The 15958-nt window shown below is 36.0% G+C and overlaps 1 protein-coding gene across 1 annotated transcript in view; it reads right to left on the minus strand.

The window, feature by feature from the left end:
- LOC120637680 overlaps window positions 1-15958 on the minus strand; it is a 135702-nt gene that overhangs the window by 17511 nt on the left and 102233 nt on the right. The window contains exons 3-4 of the mRNA XM_039909626.1: window positions 5336-5459; window positions 3788-3898 (exon numbers count right to left, since the gene is read on the minus strand). Of these exons, the coding sequence (XP_039765560.1) occupies window positions 3788-3898; window positions 5336-5459 (235 nt within the window). The remainder of the gene's footprint in view (window positions 1-3787; window positions 3899-5335; window positions 5460-15958) is intronic.

The following is a 15958-nucleotide window of genomic DNA, read 5'->3' on the forward strand; positions in this document are numbered from 1 at the left end:
CGTGCAAAAATCATTAACATTATTTTAAAACTAATAATAATTATAATATTACGATGTTATGATAACGCAATAAATTTTAAATACAATTAAAAATATTACTTATCTTTGTAATTAAGTATTATATAAGTTTATAATATTATTCATATATATCATAAATATCTATTATAGTACCTATATATAAATTTATATCGCTATTTTTGTAGTTATTATGTAAATGTATTATGTATATTCGTGTAAGTTTATTTTATTTTTTGTAACATACTTTATGCACCATCCACTTTCCACTTTTTTATCGGCTTCGCACGCTCAGGTTGCCTTTAAAAGATCACTTTTAGTGATAGCCGCCTTTGCACCCTAACACTAAATACTATTACTGTTTTGTTTTTTTCCTATTGTGTTGTGTTTCAATAATATGTTTTCTATTCTATTCTATTCTATCATTTATGTAGTTTTAGTGTGTATTGGTATGAAGGCGGCGATAGCCTAGAGGTTAGCACTTCGGCTTCACTTTCGGGGAGCCGAGTTCGAATCCCAGCAATTAAAATATCACATGCTTCAACGGTGAAGGAAAACAAGAGAATAGAAAATCTTTTTTTTTTGCATTATTTAGTTTCTACGAAGCAATTTTACTTAGACTATGAGAAAAAAAAAATTATATTAAGTCAAAAAATAACACGCCATTCGAACACTAATTAGTATGCATTAAAATAACGAGCGTCGAATTCTTCCACGCTTTTGAATATTTGGTTCCGTGAAATACAAGAATGGCGATCGCTGATTAATGTGGATACCGGCCAAAGAGGACAGAAAGTATAATTATTGCGAACTGCGGGCAATGTGCCGTGCGACGTATGCGTTTCGTGGAATTAAAAGGATCAAAGATCTGTACCCCTAGTACGAGATTTGGTCGCTCACAATCGAAGAGTCTTGTGCGATTATCGAAATACTTGAGTGAAAGAATACATTAGAGTGAAATTGATCTGATCAATATTGTTTTAGAGCTCAAATTGGCCTTAAACAATATTTATAAGCTCCATTAATTAAAAAATAATTTGAAATTCTTTGGCAGCTTTTTGCAGAATATTTGTAAAATAGTACTCAGATGGACTATAGATTGATAGAGGGATTTGTGACTCGGAAACGAGTAGGTACAATTATTGGTTTTCTGTTCACCACCAGGTGAGAGTTAAGCGACTTGTGGTGTAATGAAAAAAATATATTACGAGCGACTCGTGTACAGTAACATGGTGTTGGCTGGATGAAGCAGAGTTGGTAAATCCCCTACTAGGTTAAAAGCTGGTATCCTCAAACGAGTCACAAATAATCTGAGGACTTTGAGGATTATAAATATTTTTACAATTTTTACAATCATCATTTAACATGACAACAACAATGTATTGTTTCTAATTAAACAGTACACAAAAATAAATCTAGCCTAGCGTTAGTGAAGTATTCAGGCTCGCTTTCGGGCGGACCGATTTCACTCATAACTAAGAAAACTTAGATATACCTACGCACTTCTAATTTTTCGGTGTTTATGTGCGTTTTGATTTGGCAGCAATTAAGTATCACCGGTGAATAAAACCGTCAGGAAACTTGTATGCCTGAGAGTTCTCCATAATGTCCTCTAAGGCGTGTAAAGTCTACGAATCCGCACTTTTTAGGTTAGAACGGTGGACTGCGGCCTAAAACCCTTCTCATGAGAGAAGACCCGCAATGGGCTGATAATGATCAATAGAGATCTGTGTAAAACCGAATTTACACTACTGACCTTATACTGTTTCGATACTCGAAACCATGAATACAAGCGAGGTGTGAAATCTCGTACTAAGATTACAGGCGAAGTAAATGACACGAGCCCGCGATATGTTTTCTTTTAATAGAATATATTTTGCGATAAACATGTGAAGCTTTAGATATGAGACGAAGTAATACCTATATATATTTCTTTGATGTTATTGAGGTCAGCGATTGTGTGTTGTTTTAGAGTTTTGTAGGGCATCTTATGTTTTTAAAAACATATTCCATAATCAGTGCCGTGTGGTTACGGCAGACCAGAATACAGTTGTTACCACCTCTCCCTTTCCCTCGAGTATCGTACGAGGCGACTAAGGTAATATAACGAAGAACGGCATGCAGCGTTCTCTGTACTACTATGGGCAAACCGTGGTGATCGAGCGATCTACAAAACACTAAACAGTTAATGTGAACGCGTAAATAAAACTCGGAACTGTAATAAGGTATAAAGTGTTAGAAACGGTTATGATATCGTCATTAAATCGTTATTAAAGAACTTTATTATGTGGTTGACTTTAATGAAGTTATTTTAGTTCCAAGCTACACACTAATTGTCATGGCCGTTTATTACTTTTTTTATGTGAGCTAATGGCACATAGCGTTCTACACATCATCGTGGTTGACTACGGCTCTTTCATGTCGATAAAATGACATGATATTATAATTTTGTTTTGTATTTTGAACTATATTTTCAATTATATACCCGACCTGCGCAAAATCAGTTATTACCGGTTTTAGTTACTTAAAAAACCCTAGAACATTATTTCATTATATATTTTATTACCACCCTGTCCGACTACGGGCACGGGTGACCTCCTGCAATGAGATGGGTATGGTTCTACACAAACATAGTGATAAAAACACTTTAATATACTAATTATTACATAAATACATATTGGTGCTGGTTGGAGGATTATACCCCTTCAGGGGCGACCAGACAGGAAGTTGGCGGACTATCCTAGCCGAGTTTAGCAACATCGCTTTCTGCAACTTGGCTGAGCGAACTACTATTATTATTAATATTAATTTGTAATAAACATTCATTACTAACCGACTTACAGAAAGGAGAGGTTATAAATCAATAAATAATTTATATACTACGACAACGCACAAATCGCCATCTAGCCCCAAATTAAGCGTAGCTTGTGTTATGGGTACTAAGATGATTGATGAATAAATTATAAATAATTTTATATATAAACACCCATACACTGAAAAACATTCATGCTCATTACACAAACATTTTGTGGGAATCGAACCCACGGCCTTGGACTCAGAAAGCAGGGTCGCTGCAAACTGCGCCAATCGGCCGTCAATGGCTATGGAACCACAATCGCCTTAGAAATTCAAAATTCATATTCAAAAATGTTGTATTCATGTAGTCCTATCAGAGGCACTTATGAAGCGTTCATACATATAATATGTTACTATTAATGGTAATAACTAACTTAAAAGTAAAGGTAAGAGGGTTCCAAACGCGCCCTGCACGGCTAGCATGGGCAGGAGACAATAATATCCCCGGGGAAAGGATAAAAATGTATCTTCTCCCACACCTTTATTAACTGTCAGACCACTGGCGCACAAGTGGAAATAATATACACATAATATATGTGTAATAATAAACGGGGCTAAACTTCTACTATTCCCTTTTTTATATTCCCTTCCTATATTCACTATTTATCGGCTTCATACGCTCAGGTTGCCTTTAGAAGATCACTTTTAGTGATAAGGCCGCCTTTGCACCCTAGTACTAAGTACTATTACTGTTTTCTTTGTATTTTTCCTATTGTGTTGTGTTGCAATAAAGTTTTTCTATTCTATTCTATTCTATTCCATGTTCCCATGCTTTAGCAGGTGGACACGTTAGTTATATTCCTTGTCAGGGGATATGATTGGGGGATAAAAATTTTCGAGTAGTTATTATAGTATTATACTTCTTAGTCCTGCTGGTCTAAGAAGAACCCACAAAAACTTCTAGAACATCACTTACTTCTCGTCGAAGGTATACTGCGCGTTGAGCACGGTGAACATCTTTTGGTACAGGATGCCGAAGAAACCGTCCATCATTTCATCGAAGTCGGTGTCGCCGCGGGTGTAATATCTGGGAAACAAACAATAATCTATTTCAAAACTCAGATATGTTTATTCATTTTGGCCTATCACAGGCACTTATGAAACGTTAACACATATAAGTTTTAATTATTGTGAGGTGACGGTGACAATTTGATTCTTTAAATCAACCCTTAAACGGCGGCGTTTTAACCCCCCCCAGGGTTTTAAACGCCGCGGGGGCTTTTTTGTTATCACCACCATACAGTTAATTAATAATTAGCTGTGAAGTTAGAGAGAAGCTTTTTTATCGTTTATGTAAGCCTTCATGTTATAACTTTTTTCTTTTTTCATATAATAAAACATATGCAAATTTAATTAATATGTTCCATGAAGAATTGATTTGCCGAATATTTTTTAAATGATGTGTATAAAATGACTGAGATGTTTTTTCGCCTGCAAAAATAACAAATCTTTTTTTTTTTTAAGTTACTTCCTATTCGATGTTTAATTTCTATTGGTTGATTTAAACTTCCTGGGAATAATCGTTTTTTCAATTTTGTTCGAATAATAGGAAAACAGAGATTGTAAAATAACTTGAAAGTATCGTAAAAAACATTAAAGGCTTTGTTGGGACATTTATGATTTTTAACTTCCGAGAAAGTTAGGGATTGGAGTGCCAGTTTAAATTTACTTAAATTATCTTTTGAATAGTCGCGTCTTTCTACAAACCAGTATTTAAGGTAAGAGCTTTTTTAACAGGACATTTTAATAGTTGAGCACAGTGATCAGACATTGCCAAATCAATTACTTGTGCTTTACTATTGTATATATTATGTATGATATTGTCAATGCATGTTCCACTCACTAATCTAGTTGGTTGACGGATTGATATTTTAAGGTTATGGCTAGTTATTATATCTTCAAACTTGTGAGATATGTTATTCTTTTTTAATAGATCTATATTGAAATCTCCACAAACGATTATTTTCTTATTTTTAAAACATACCTTATCGAGGATGAATCGTGAATTCTTAGCCCCAAAAGTGTGCTAAGGATTCACGGTTATCCACGGTCAGCTAGTAAGATATGTATACGAGTTACGACGTGTAAATGAATACCGAATTAATACTTCAGAGTCTTTAGAGGTACATTATTTAATATCTCTGAGACTTATCTGTGAAACCGAAAACCCAATAGTTTTTGAGTAAACCATTGCCATAGTTTTTATTGAAATAAATCAGATACAGCCGTAACATCACATCACTTTATTAGGTACGCGTCGTGAAGCGTGACTCCTATGCACGTGTCGGTCTTTTATCTTCAATAGGGTTGTCAAAAGTAAACACTTAGAATTGAAAAATAAATATGCTCCTTTTTATTAAATATTTTTACAGGGTGATTCCTTATGAGATGTATTCATACACCCTTCAACAGTATTTCGTAATTCCGTTACACGTCGTATACTTGTTACTTTACTTGGACTTACCTCTCCAGCTGTTCGAACAGCTGCACGAAGACGTAAGAGTGTTGCTCGTAGATCATGCCGTACGTGCGCTTGAACATGGCGTGGAACTCCTCTCGGGAGAGCATTAGCAGTTTGCGGAAGAACTCTGAAACAAACAAATTGTTATTAGACTACGTTATTAGACTCTTAGTTCTGAGTAGGGCCTAGTCAGACCAGGAGGATCAGGCGTCACAAGAGATGGTAACAGGTCTACGTGACACCAGGGACCAGGCGAACCTGAGCCGCAAGCAGAAGAATAAGAAGAAGAAGGGCCTAGGCATTTTTTTTTATCTAAACAATTGAAGGACCAAGATGGCCCACCTGACGGTAGTGATGCAAGGAGAACGTCGTGCTATATCTACCCTGTATCCATCAATTTGATGCGTAAGTGTTAAGAATCATGTGCCTGTAATTACTCCGGCAAACCACGCCCTTGCAACAATGCTGCTTAGCGGCAGTAATAAACTAGCGAGAGTTTTTCACTCATTATATAATAGTGCCGAATTAATATTTACTAGCGGACCCGCGCGACTTCGTCCGCGAATGAGCCGACTTAAAAAAATATTCGTATGTTGTCATAGAACTTTAAAGAAACAACAATTCCGACAATTCCGATATACTTACACGTGTGGCGTCACGTTTACCGTTCACGCATCGCACGCATCAGAATCTCTCAAAAAGGATATTTTTTGCAGTTTTAGCCCGAGATTCCAATATTAATGAATCCTAGCTAGATCGATTTATCGCCCTCGAAACCCCCTGTATACCAAATTTCATGAAAATCGTTGAAACCGATTCCGAGATTCCAATTATATATATACAAGAATTGCTCGTTTAAAGATATAAGATTTTCTATACTGTTATAAAGATAGTTAGTATTTATCGTTACATTTTTCAAATAACCTGTTTTTACCAATGAATTATATAGTTGTGTTAATATTAGGCAACGAATTAATACATATTATCACCTCTAATATATACCTATACTTATTATCTTTGATATACATATCGTTGATAGCCCAGTGGGTAGCATTACGACTTCACTATCGAGAGGCCTAGTTAGAATCCCAGCACGCACCACTAACCTTACTTAGTTACGTTCGTTTTAAGCAATTAAAATATCAGTTGCTTTAACGGTGAAGGGAAAAATAGTAAGGAAACAAGTGAGTGGAAGGATAAGACATGATGTGTCGTCCCCACTTAGCGTAGGATATGGGTACGAAGAATAAAATAGAGCAAGCTAGATTGTGTACAATTTGGTTGCGTTATTACATAGCTCCATCCTCGGCAAGCATCTCAAACTTTTCGGAGCTATGTGCATTTTTAAATCAGGAATTTTAAAATATCACTTGCATTAACGGTGAAGGAATACATAGGAATACATCGTGAGGAAACCTGCATGCCTGAGAGTTCTTCACAAAGGTTTGTGAAATCTACCAATGCGCACTTGGCCAGCGTGGACTACGGGCTTAAACCCTTCTCATTCAGAGGAGACCCGTGCCCTGTAGTGAGCCGTCAATAGGTTGATCATTCCGTAGCTTCATAGCAATCCTTGCCCTGGCAACCACGCGAATAATTCGTAATAGAAACAGGTGAAGTTATATAACATTTCGTAGGCACGTAATTACAAAGTGGATCGTGAAGTAACCGCAGGATTGTGGTCGAACAGTAAACACCTACCCATAGCACCTATATGTAGGGATCAGGGATTGTAAACCTTTTCGCCTACGGTAACTTCTTGAACATTACATATGTAAATAACGTAATAAACGGTTAGTACTTACTATATTTGATCTGTTTTTTATGTGAGGAAAATAAAAGAAGTGAACAGATGGTTAGTCTTGGTATGTGTCGTTGTCGATCCATGATTACAACTCTGTTGCAAAATCACAATAATAATTGAAAGAGCTAAATAAGTTACTTAACTTTGACAGCCTTTACTAGATGGCGGCATTACAAGTGGCGCTTACATATTCTTACTTACCTTTTTATAAGAGTTTTATATTAGTTATTTATGCAACTGTTGTAGGTATATTAAGGGATCGCAAAAAAAAAAACAAAAGACTGTTATCATGAAAATCGGTACAACATTATAAAGGCAACTTGGCGGCAGAAATGAAGATGGTAGAATACTAATTTCCCCAGATAAGCTCTGTCACAAAAAGCTCTCTATCACTGTTTCATCAACCTAAAATAACAATGTACGAGGCGGGGCATATATAGCTTGGAAAACTGATAGACGTATGGCATATCTAACATCATCAAGACTAGAGTGTTAAAATACCACGTCTTACAGACTATAGACGGATTCTGGGGATGTTTAAATGCCACGTGAAAACAATTAAACCTTGCAGTGTGGCGGTATCTAAAAGGTGTGTAATATCTACTATCTATATAAAACCGGGTGTCGTACGACGTACCCAAGGGATTATTACGGAATCCTCCCGTTCGGGAGGCGTGGACTGTTATAGGCTATTGAGAATGACCAAAAAACCTTATACAAAATTTTATAAGGGTGAGTACTCTTATACTCTCCTACCTACAATACATACCACCAATAGGAGTATCGTGAAATCTTTAATCTCTGAAACCTATCAATGCCTTCTCTTCTATGAGGGAGAACCCTGTGCTCGGCAGTGGACATTGGATCATAGCTAGGTATGATGAGCTAGATACATTGAATTTGGAATCAAATCAATGATCCCACTTCTGATATTCGAAGCTGATGAGTTTTTTTGTAGTTTTTAAACACGCTAATCCCTCATCGGATTTGATAGATCTGTTTTGCATCAGATAGCCTAAGTCTTGAGTACGGTAAAGCTATTTGACATCTCGTCATTAAGGAGTTCAAAATAGGAGTAAAAGTTTGAGTCGGAAATTACCAATAAGAAATTTCACGCGATTGGGGCAGTGTTGAACTTCCACATTATATTATAAAAATTACCATTTCTTTGTAGCGCCATTCATATATTAAATTTTTTTTTTTTTAATCACGGCTCGCAAAGGACTTTTAGTTCGCCATCCCTGTCGGCAGGTCCTCTAAGGGCATCGTGTTACTTCAAGCAAGAAATCGATAAGGCTTTACAATATTGATTAGTTCATTCCACTATACGGCCTATCGACCGACTTGAACTGCGTCAGTATATAAATTATACAGTGGCTAATTTTAATTTGTATTGTTGCTAGAATAGATGTGTCTATTTATGCTATTGCCCGCGGTTTTGTCCGCGTGTTCGCGTTGTAGGAAGGTTTTCTGATAAATAACTATTTTTCTTAGCGCGAAATCATTCTAAGATGTAATATCCGAACTTATCCTACTAATATTATAAATGTGAAAGTATGTATGTTCGTTACTCAATCACGCAAGAACGGCTGGATTTGGATGATATGTGGCATGCATGTAGCCTTTGACATGGAAAAGGACATAGGCTACCTTATTTCCCGATTCCTTAAGTAATTCTCGAGGGAAAATTGAAAATTGTTTACGAGCTAAGCCGCGGGCAGACAGCTTTGAAATTGGGAATGCGTGTCACCTATGTTTGGAAAAGGACATGTACTTTCTATACCGATCTCTCAAAAAGTGGTAGGTAAAATTGTAACCATGAAAAGCTTTAGACCCAGTTCTGAAGTCCACGCAGACAAAGTCGCGATCTGTCAAATTGTTCCCGTGGGAAAAGCGTAGGTAATTGCTGCACACAAATAATTTTAATAATGTTTTTTTATAACATTCTAGCTTTCCGCCCGCGACTTCGTCTGGGTGTAATTCGGTCACATATCACGCCTATCACAGGCACTTATGCAGCGTTCATTATATGTTTACATAATTCTGTAATGGTGATAACTTCATTTGACAAATTAAACCTAACGTTACAAGGGTTATAAACGCGCCCTGGTCTAAGAAGAGCACAAATTTAGCGGGGTATTTTTATTTGTTATCACCATCTCAAGGTAGAGCAATTCACACCCGAGCTTTTTAATCGTTTCAGTAAAAACGGATCCCCCGGTCAAGTTGTCACTCTACTACAACTAAGTGTTCATACAGAAGGCATTAAAATTAGATAACGTTCAGCTCTGTTATGATTTCAACATTTTTAATAACCCTTTTGACCTACTGTGCGATTTGTTGAGTAAACAACTAGCGTCAGCATACCCTCTAGGTAAGATGATATCCCCAAACTTTTATATCTCGCAGACCAGGGGCCCATATTATATACCTACTACTAGGGGTTGGCCGCGACTTCGTCCGCATTTTTTTTTAAATCAACAATTTCCACTGATATTTTTAAGTTGTGCAAATTGTGTATGTTTTAAAAATAAATTTTTCAATTCACTTTTTTTTTTACTTCACACATATAAAAAAATAACATATTATGAAAATTAAGCTTAATTTGCTATACTCCGCGAACATCAGGAGAATCAGTATGGTGTAATTTATAATTACTTCAGGCAAAGTAACGCCTGCTTCTATCCAATAAAAAAATAACGGTTTGGTTTAGGTACATAATTTTTTTAAACTCGCTCAATAACTTCTAAATTGAATTTAAATAATAATAATAATAATTAATATTTGGATTTTCTAATTTACTTAAAGGCGGGTTTTCTAATGAAGGAATATCTCTTTTAAATATGATACACGTAAGTCCGTTTTCACTAAACCTCAGCTATGCCCAAATGCCTAATGCCTAATGATATACTATAGGCCATGTCTATAGAAATAAACGTGTCACCAACTCCAAGTGATAATAACTATTGGTGAACAATTGATGCAGCCTTGCCTAATTGATGTATCCTTTTAGATTAGGCGTTACTTATACAGGCACTACCTTGTTAATCGTTAGTGATAACAGAAAATTTATAATTCTTAATAGGAATGACTAAAAAGTATTTTACTGCTATTTTTACCCTTGATTATAAAACCATTTATTTGAATAAGAATTACAACTGCGATACTAATGTTAACAACTTTTGTTTCAACCGGCGATCTAATATAACTTTAGAATACAAAAGCTGCTAACCGAACTTAACTATGATAGTCAGAAAAATAAAGACTTTTAGACTTTTTTTGTACGTAATAATGAGTATTTTAATCACGTAACACATAATGTTTATGTATTATAAATATTTACGGCCGAGTGGCCCAGTGGGCAGCGATCCTGCTTTCTCGTCTTTCGGTCGTGGGTTTGATTCCCACAACTGGAAAATGTTTGTGTGATGAACATAAATGCTTTTCAGTGTATATTACAAGAATTTATGTGTATTCATAAAAAAAAATATATTATATTCAGCAGCTATCTTAGTACAACACAACACAAGCTACGCTTAATTTGGGGCTAGATGCCGGTGTGTGTATTGTCGTAGTATTATTTTATTTATTATTTATTTACGCCAAGTAATGCATTAAGGCATTTTCTACTTTGGGTTACATTATTGCAATTTTCTTAAGGATCTCCAATTGTTTTTTAAATATATTATAGGCTATGTTACTTTGTGAACATCACGAAGCAAGCATAATTTTAAGCATTCTTTTGGAGAAAGAATGGTTAAAATCGGTCCCGTACTTTCGGGGTAGTGTTGCCCAAATGCAAGAACAAGACGAGACTTAGCCAGTCTTGGTCTTGGTCTTGCGCCAATACACCTGGTCTTGGTCTTGGTCTTGGTCTTGCGCTCCCAGTCTTGGTCTTGGTCTTGGTCTTGCAGCAAGAGTCTTGCAAGTCTTGCAATTACCTATTAGTCTATTACTATTTATTAAAGTTTACTTTAAATCTTAGAAAAACGTATTAGAATTGGAACATTGTGAGCTTGAATTAACATAGCCATAGTAAAGATCAAGCAGATTAATAAATAACTGAAGATTTGATAAGAAATTCGAAAAATCAACTGACCTATATGTCGTTTTCCATGGAAGTAACTGTTTCTTAATAAACATTTATGATTTATAAGCTTACATTTGCTAAAACATGTAAAAAAACAAATTAATTACAATAACTTGACTGTATTTTAAAGAACAATACTTATCTGTCTAGAAAGAGATTGAACCCTCAACTTATAAGAAATTTAATAAAAGAGTTTTACGATTTATCATTTATTTGAATAAAAAATAAAATACAACACAAATCAACAGCTTTATCATTAGGTTATGATACTTTATATCAATTCTTTTGACCAAGAATTAATACAAAGTAACCATCTGGCTGACTCATCACTTAACCTATTTCTATGTTTTCTAATTACTAATGATGCTTTAGAAAATAACCTCTCAGCAGGTACTGAAGTTGCAGGTATTGAGAGAAAATCACGGGCCATTTTCGATAAAATCGGATACTCTGTCTCATGCGTCCTCCACCAATCTAAAATCACCAATCTGAAACTTATTTATTCTTTGGAACACCTGTAGGTACTCTTAAAATTCGAAATTATTTTGCATGAATAGTGTCAAATGTTATGATTTCGGCGCGGCGGCAACGATTGTTTTAGATTTCAAAAGAAGCCGCCGGCGCGTGTATCATAACCATGTACTTCCGAAAAGCGGCAAATTTCTTTGAGAAGTAAGTACAAAACCTTTGATGCCGCATTATCAAAGTGCCGATGGTTAAAACATAACTACGCATGCACTCAGTTTGATTTTAATAGATATTTTTTTATTCGCTATGTTTATGGTATTAGTCGTAATGCGCATAGGTCCAGTTTTTCATATTCTTTGATATAGTTTTTTGCGTCTCATAGAATTCCTAAGCGTACCTACCTACCTATACACCGAACTGTTACACCTAACTACTCCGTGAAATAGCGCTAAGTCCTAGCTGCAAGACGCAAGAGTCTTGCAGGCTATGTCTTGTTCTTGCTCAAGTCTTGCACGGTCAGTCTTGGTCTTGGTCTTGCTAAAAATACGCGGTCTTGTTCTTGGTCTTGGTCTTGCAAAAACGCAAGAACAAGACCAAGACTGCAAGACCAAGACTGAATTTGGGCAACACTATTTCGGGGCCGATAACAGGTTAGCCCGTTACCATCCTAGACTGCATCATCCCATACGAGCATCCCATAAGTATAGAAGTATAAATAGTTGTACCTACTATACTAGTAATTACTAGTGGATGTGTTAAACAATGTAATCTGTACAATGACCGCGTTTTCATTATTGGGCGGCATATTCCGCGCCTTGGATATAATTCGGTCGCGTGTCGCACGTACGTACGCAAAAATAGCAAACTGCATGTCGCAGTGCGTGCATTCCATATTTAAAGTTATAACAAATCGGTCACACGTGCCTAGTCGTCGCTCAAGTACCTAGTTAAACAAATACTTACGTGGTTAAAAACACCACTGGCAATGTAAGGAATTTAGCATACGCCACCAAATTGTATCGTTTTGCACTGATGTGTTTATTATATCGTAACTACTTTTTCTTTGATGTACAATAGGGTGTATTAATTACATAATTCATTCATATTAATGCTAAACTATTACGAACAGACTTAGCTCTGCATCATACGCGGTTAAAAAGATACGTAGTATGACAGATATAGACACTGCCAGGCGTGTGTATTTTAGTTACTTTCACAGCATTATGTCCTACGGCATATAATTATGACTAGGACGCATTTGGAACTCTCCTAACTTTACTTTCAAGGTAAGGAATGCAGTTATCACCATCACTAACATGTTAAATGTATGAACGCTTTATAAGTGCCTGAGATAAGGTTTACATGAATAAATCATTTTTGAATTTGAATTTGAATTTGAAATTTATAAATGGCGTAGTTCAACTGCCATTAGGAATTATTTTCAAAAAAGTACCTATTGTATATACTCTATCACTATCACTCGGGATTATGTAACGGTTTTTTGTGTCGGTGTGCGCGCGCATCGTGTAAATTTACTCTCATAATTTTTCCCTAACGCGCCAAAAGAAATATAACTTTAATAATTTACGTAACGTTAAAGAATGCAGTACACTCTACATTTGGGAGGGTGTAAATCCTTTATTAATTCCCGTTTTAAACCAGGCTATGGACAAGTAAGTAACGTCTTATATGAAGAGATCTACCTTTCACTAATCGATATTCATTAAGCAATTCATAAGTTTACGAGTTCCGTTACTTAGATATTGAAAGATATAAAATTATTATCCAGATTATATACACACAAATTGCACTGTAATTTAGTTTTATAATAATTTTACGAGTATTTCTAACTCAGAAGCATCAAACGATAGATCAAAAGAAACTATTGTAATTAATATGCATGAGTATGTTATCACATTCTAGGAAGTTGGAGTAAGGTTATTGTAGGTGGGCGGGTTAGAAAGAATTTGCATCGTCGCAATCTTTAGAAACAAATAAAAGTGCTGTCTATCATTCAGAAACAACTGCCAGTTATTAGGGCCTGAATAATTAATTGAATGATAGCATAACCAAAGAAGCGGCGATAGTCCAGTGGGGAGGACTTCGACTTTACTTTCAGGGTAACGAGTTCGAATCCCAGCACGTAACTCTAACTTTTCTGAGTTACACTTGCCTTAACGGTGTAGGAAAACATCGTGTGGAAATCAGTATGCCTGAGAGTTCTCCAGTTCTCCATTCTCCATAATGTTCTTAAAGGCGTGTGGAGTTCTCCTATTAGCACTGGGCCAGCGTTGTGGACTACGGCCCTTACCCCTTCTCATTGAGGGAGGAGACACTGCCCACTAGTGGACTTGTAATGGATGGATATGATGATGTAGTAGGCACAAGTATTTTCCCGCTACCATCTTAGACTACATCATCACTTACTGAGATTGCAATCAAGGGCTAACTTGTAGTGGAATATAAAACGAAGCTACATACAATCAAAAAAAAGGTAGTGATCTGTAATACAGTATGCTTCTATACCGACAAAGCAATTTCTATCACAACAATGTAAACATTATCACTTTCTAAAGAAGTTGCATTAAAAAAAACAAGTTGTTTACAAACACAGCGAATTCGCCTTCTATTCACTTACGTGACACCTCGTTAGGGAAACCATAGGCGGAAATAAATGAAATTAACTATTCATTGACGATTGATGTTTTAAATTCTGCCGTTTTTACGCTTCGCTTATTTGCTTATAACATTTTCTTGGTAATAACGAACATTTTTTTGCTCATAATGAACACACGCTATAATTTGATATTAGGCGATTCGTAATAGTTTCTCGACAGGCATGAGGAAAAGTTGTGTTTATGAATACCTATTTGCAAGGAAGTCGTCCACTTTTCCGCCCTTTAAGGAATCGCTTTTGATCATAATAAACGTAAAAGAATGTTATGGTTATGAATAAATCTATTATTGATTTTGTATAAGTTGGACGTTATTGAAGACTTATCTGCAAGCACATAGCTCGGAGAACCGATGGACGTTGGGGTGGTACGCAAACGCAAGCGGAGCGTAGGTCGGCCCCCCACCGAGGTGGACAGATGACATCAGGCGAGTAGCTGGAGGCAAGCGGCCTAGGACCGTGAATTGTGGAACTCCCTACAAAAGACCTATGTCCAGTAGTGGACATCATTGGTTGAGGTGATGATGATGACGAAGACTTATCTAATGAACCATCGTAAACTTGAACGCAAGGATATAGAACCCTCGTAGCTTTAGTTTTAAGTTGACGAATTTAGTTATCGCCATCAACTCACTTCTATGTCATATTTTACATGTAATGTACGCATCAAAAGTGCCATCTATGTGCCTATTTGAATAAATAAATATTTGACTTTGACTTTGACTTTGACTAGAGTTACTCCTTCAATTCCGGAGGGAAGCTTAGCTTTCGTTTTAATTTAACGAATGTATTTATCACTATCATCTCACCATTATTTATTTTATTTATTTAACTCTTTATTTGTACACCACTGTGCAGTTGGGGAAATAAAAGAAAAATAGAAACACAAAAGCGGAAGTAGAATACAAAAGGCGGCCTTATCGCTTAGTAGCGATCTGCCAGGCAACCGTAGGATTTGGACAATATGAGCAAGAACGGACAGGTGTAAAATTATTATAGGTTTATAAATAATATTCAAATATAGATTACCTATAATGGTCACATTTAATAAGTGTGAACGCTGCATAAGTGTATGTGATATGTTTGCATGAATTAATCATTTTCGATTTGAATTTGAAAGAATTATATCCCCGGCCCGCACTTTTCGTAGTTACGTGCAAATTTGAATTTAAGCAAATAAATTATAATTCTCTTTAACGGTAAAGGAAAACATCGTAAGTAAAAAAATGGCCCCCATTTCTGCCCCTTTGCAAGATTTTTTTATAAATGTTATGTAGGAAGCCTTAAAAATGCGTTGTTTTAAAAGCTTAGTAATGTCCAATGACGTTTTATACAACATCTCGGATCATAACAGTTCCAGAGTTACGCAAGTAACCGAACCTCAAATATTTATAAGTTTGGGAAGCGTTCAATAAATCATGGAACATTGGTAGCCATTCTATTTCGGTGTTAAGCGATGGGCTGACATTTGATACTTGATCTTCGTGTGGAGTCTTGCACGCCTACCAAATTAACATTCTTTAACTTTGGAATTAATAGATTTTGTATAATACGATTGGTTTAGGTATACGATTTAGGGCTGCCACGAAA

Source organism: Pararge aegeria, chromosome 4, assembly GCF_905163445.1.
Source record: "Pararge aegeria chromosome 4, ilParAegt1.1, whole genome shotgun sequence".
Taxonomy (NCBI): Eukaryota; Metazoa; Arthropoda; class Insecta; order Lepidoptera; family Nymphalidae; genus Pararge; species Pararge aegeria.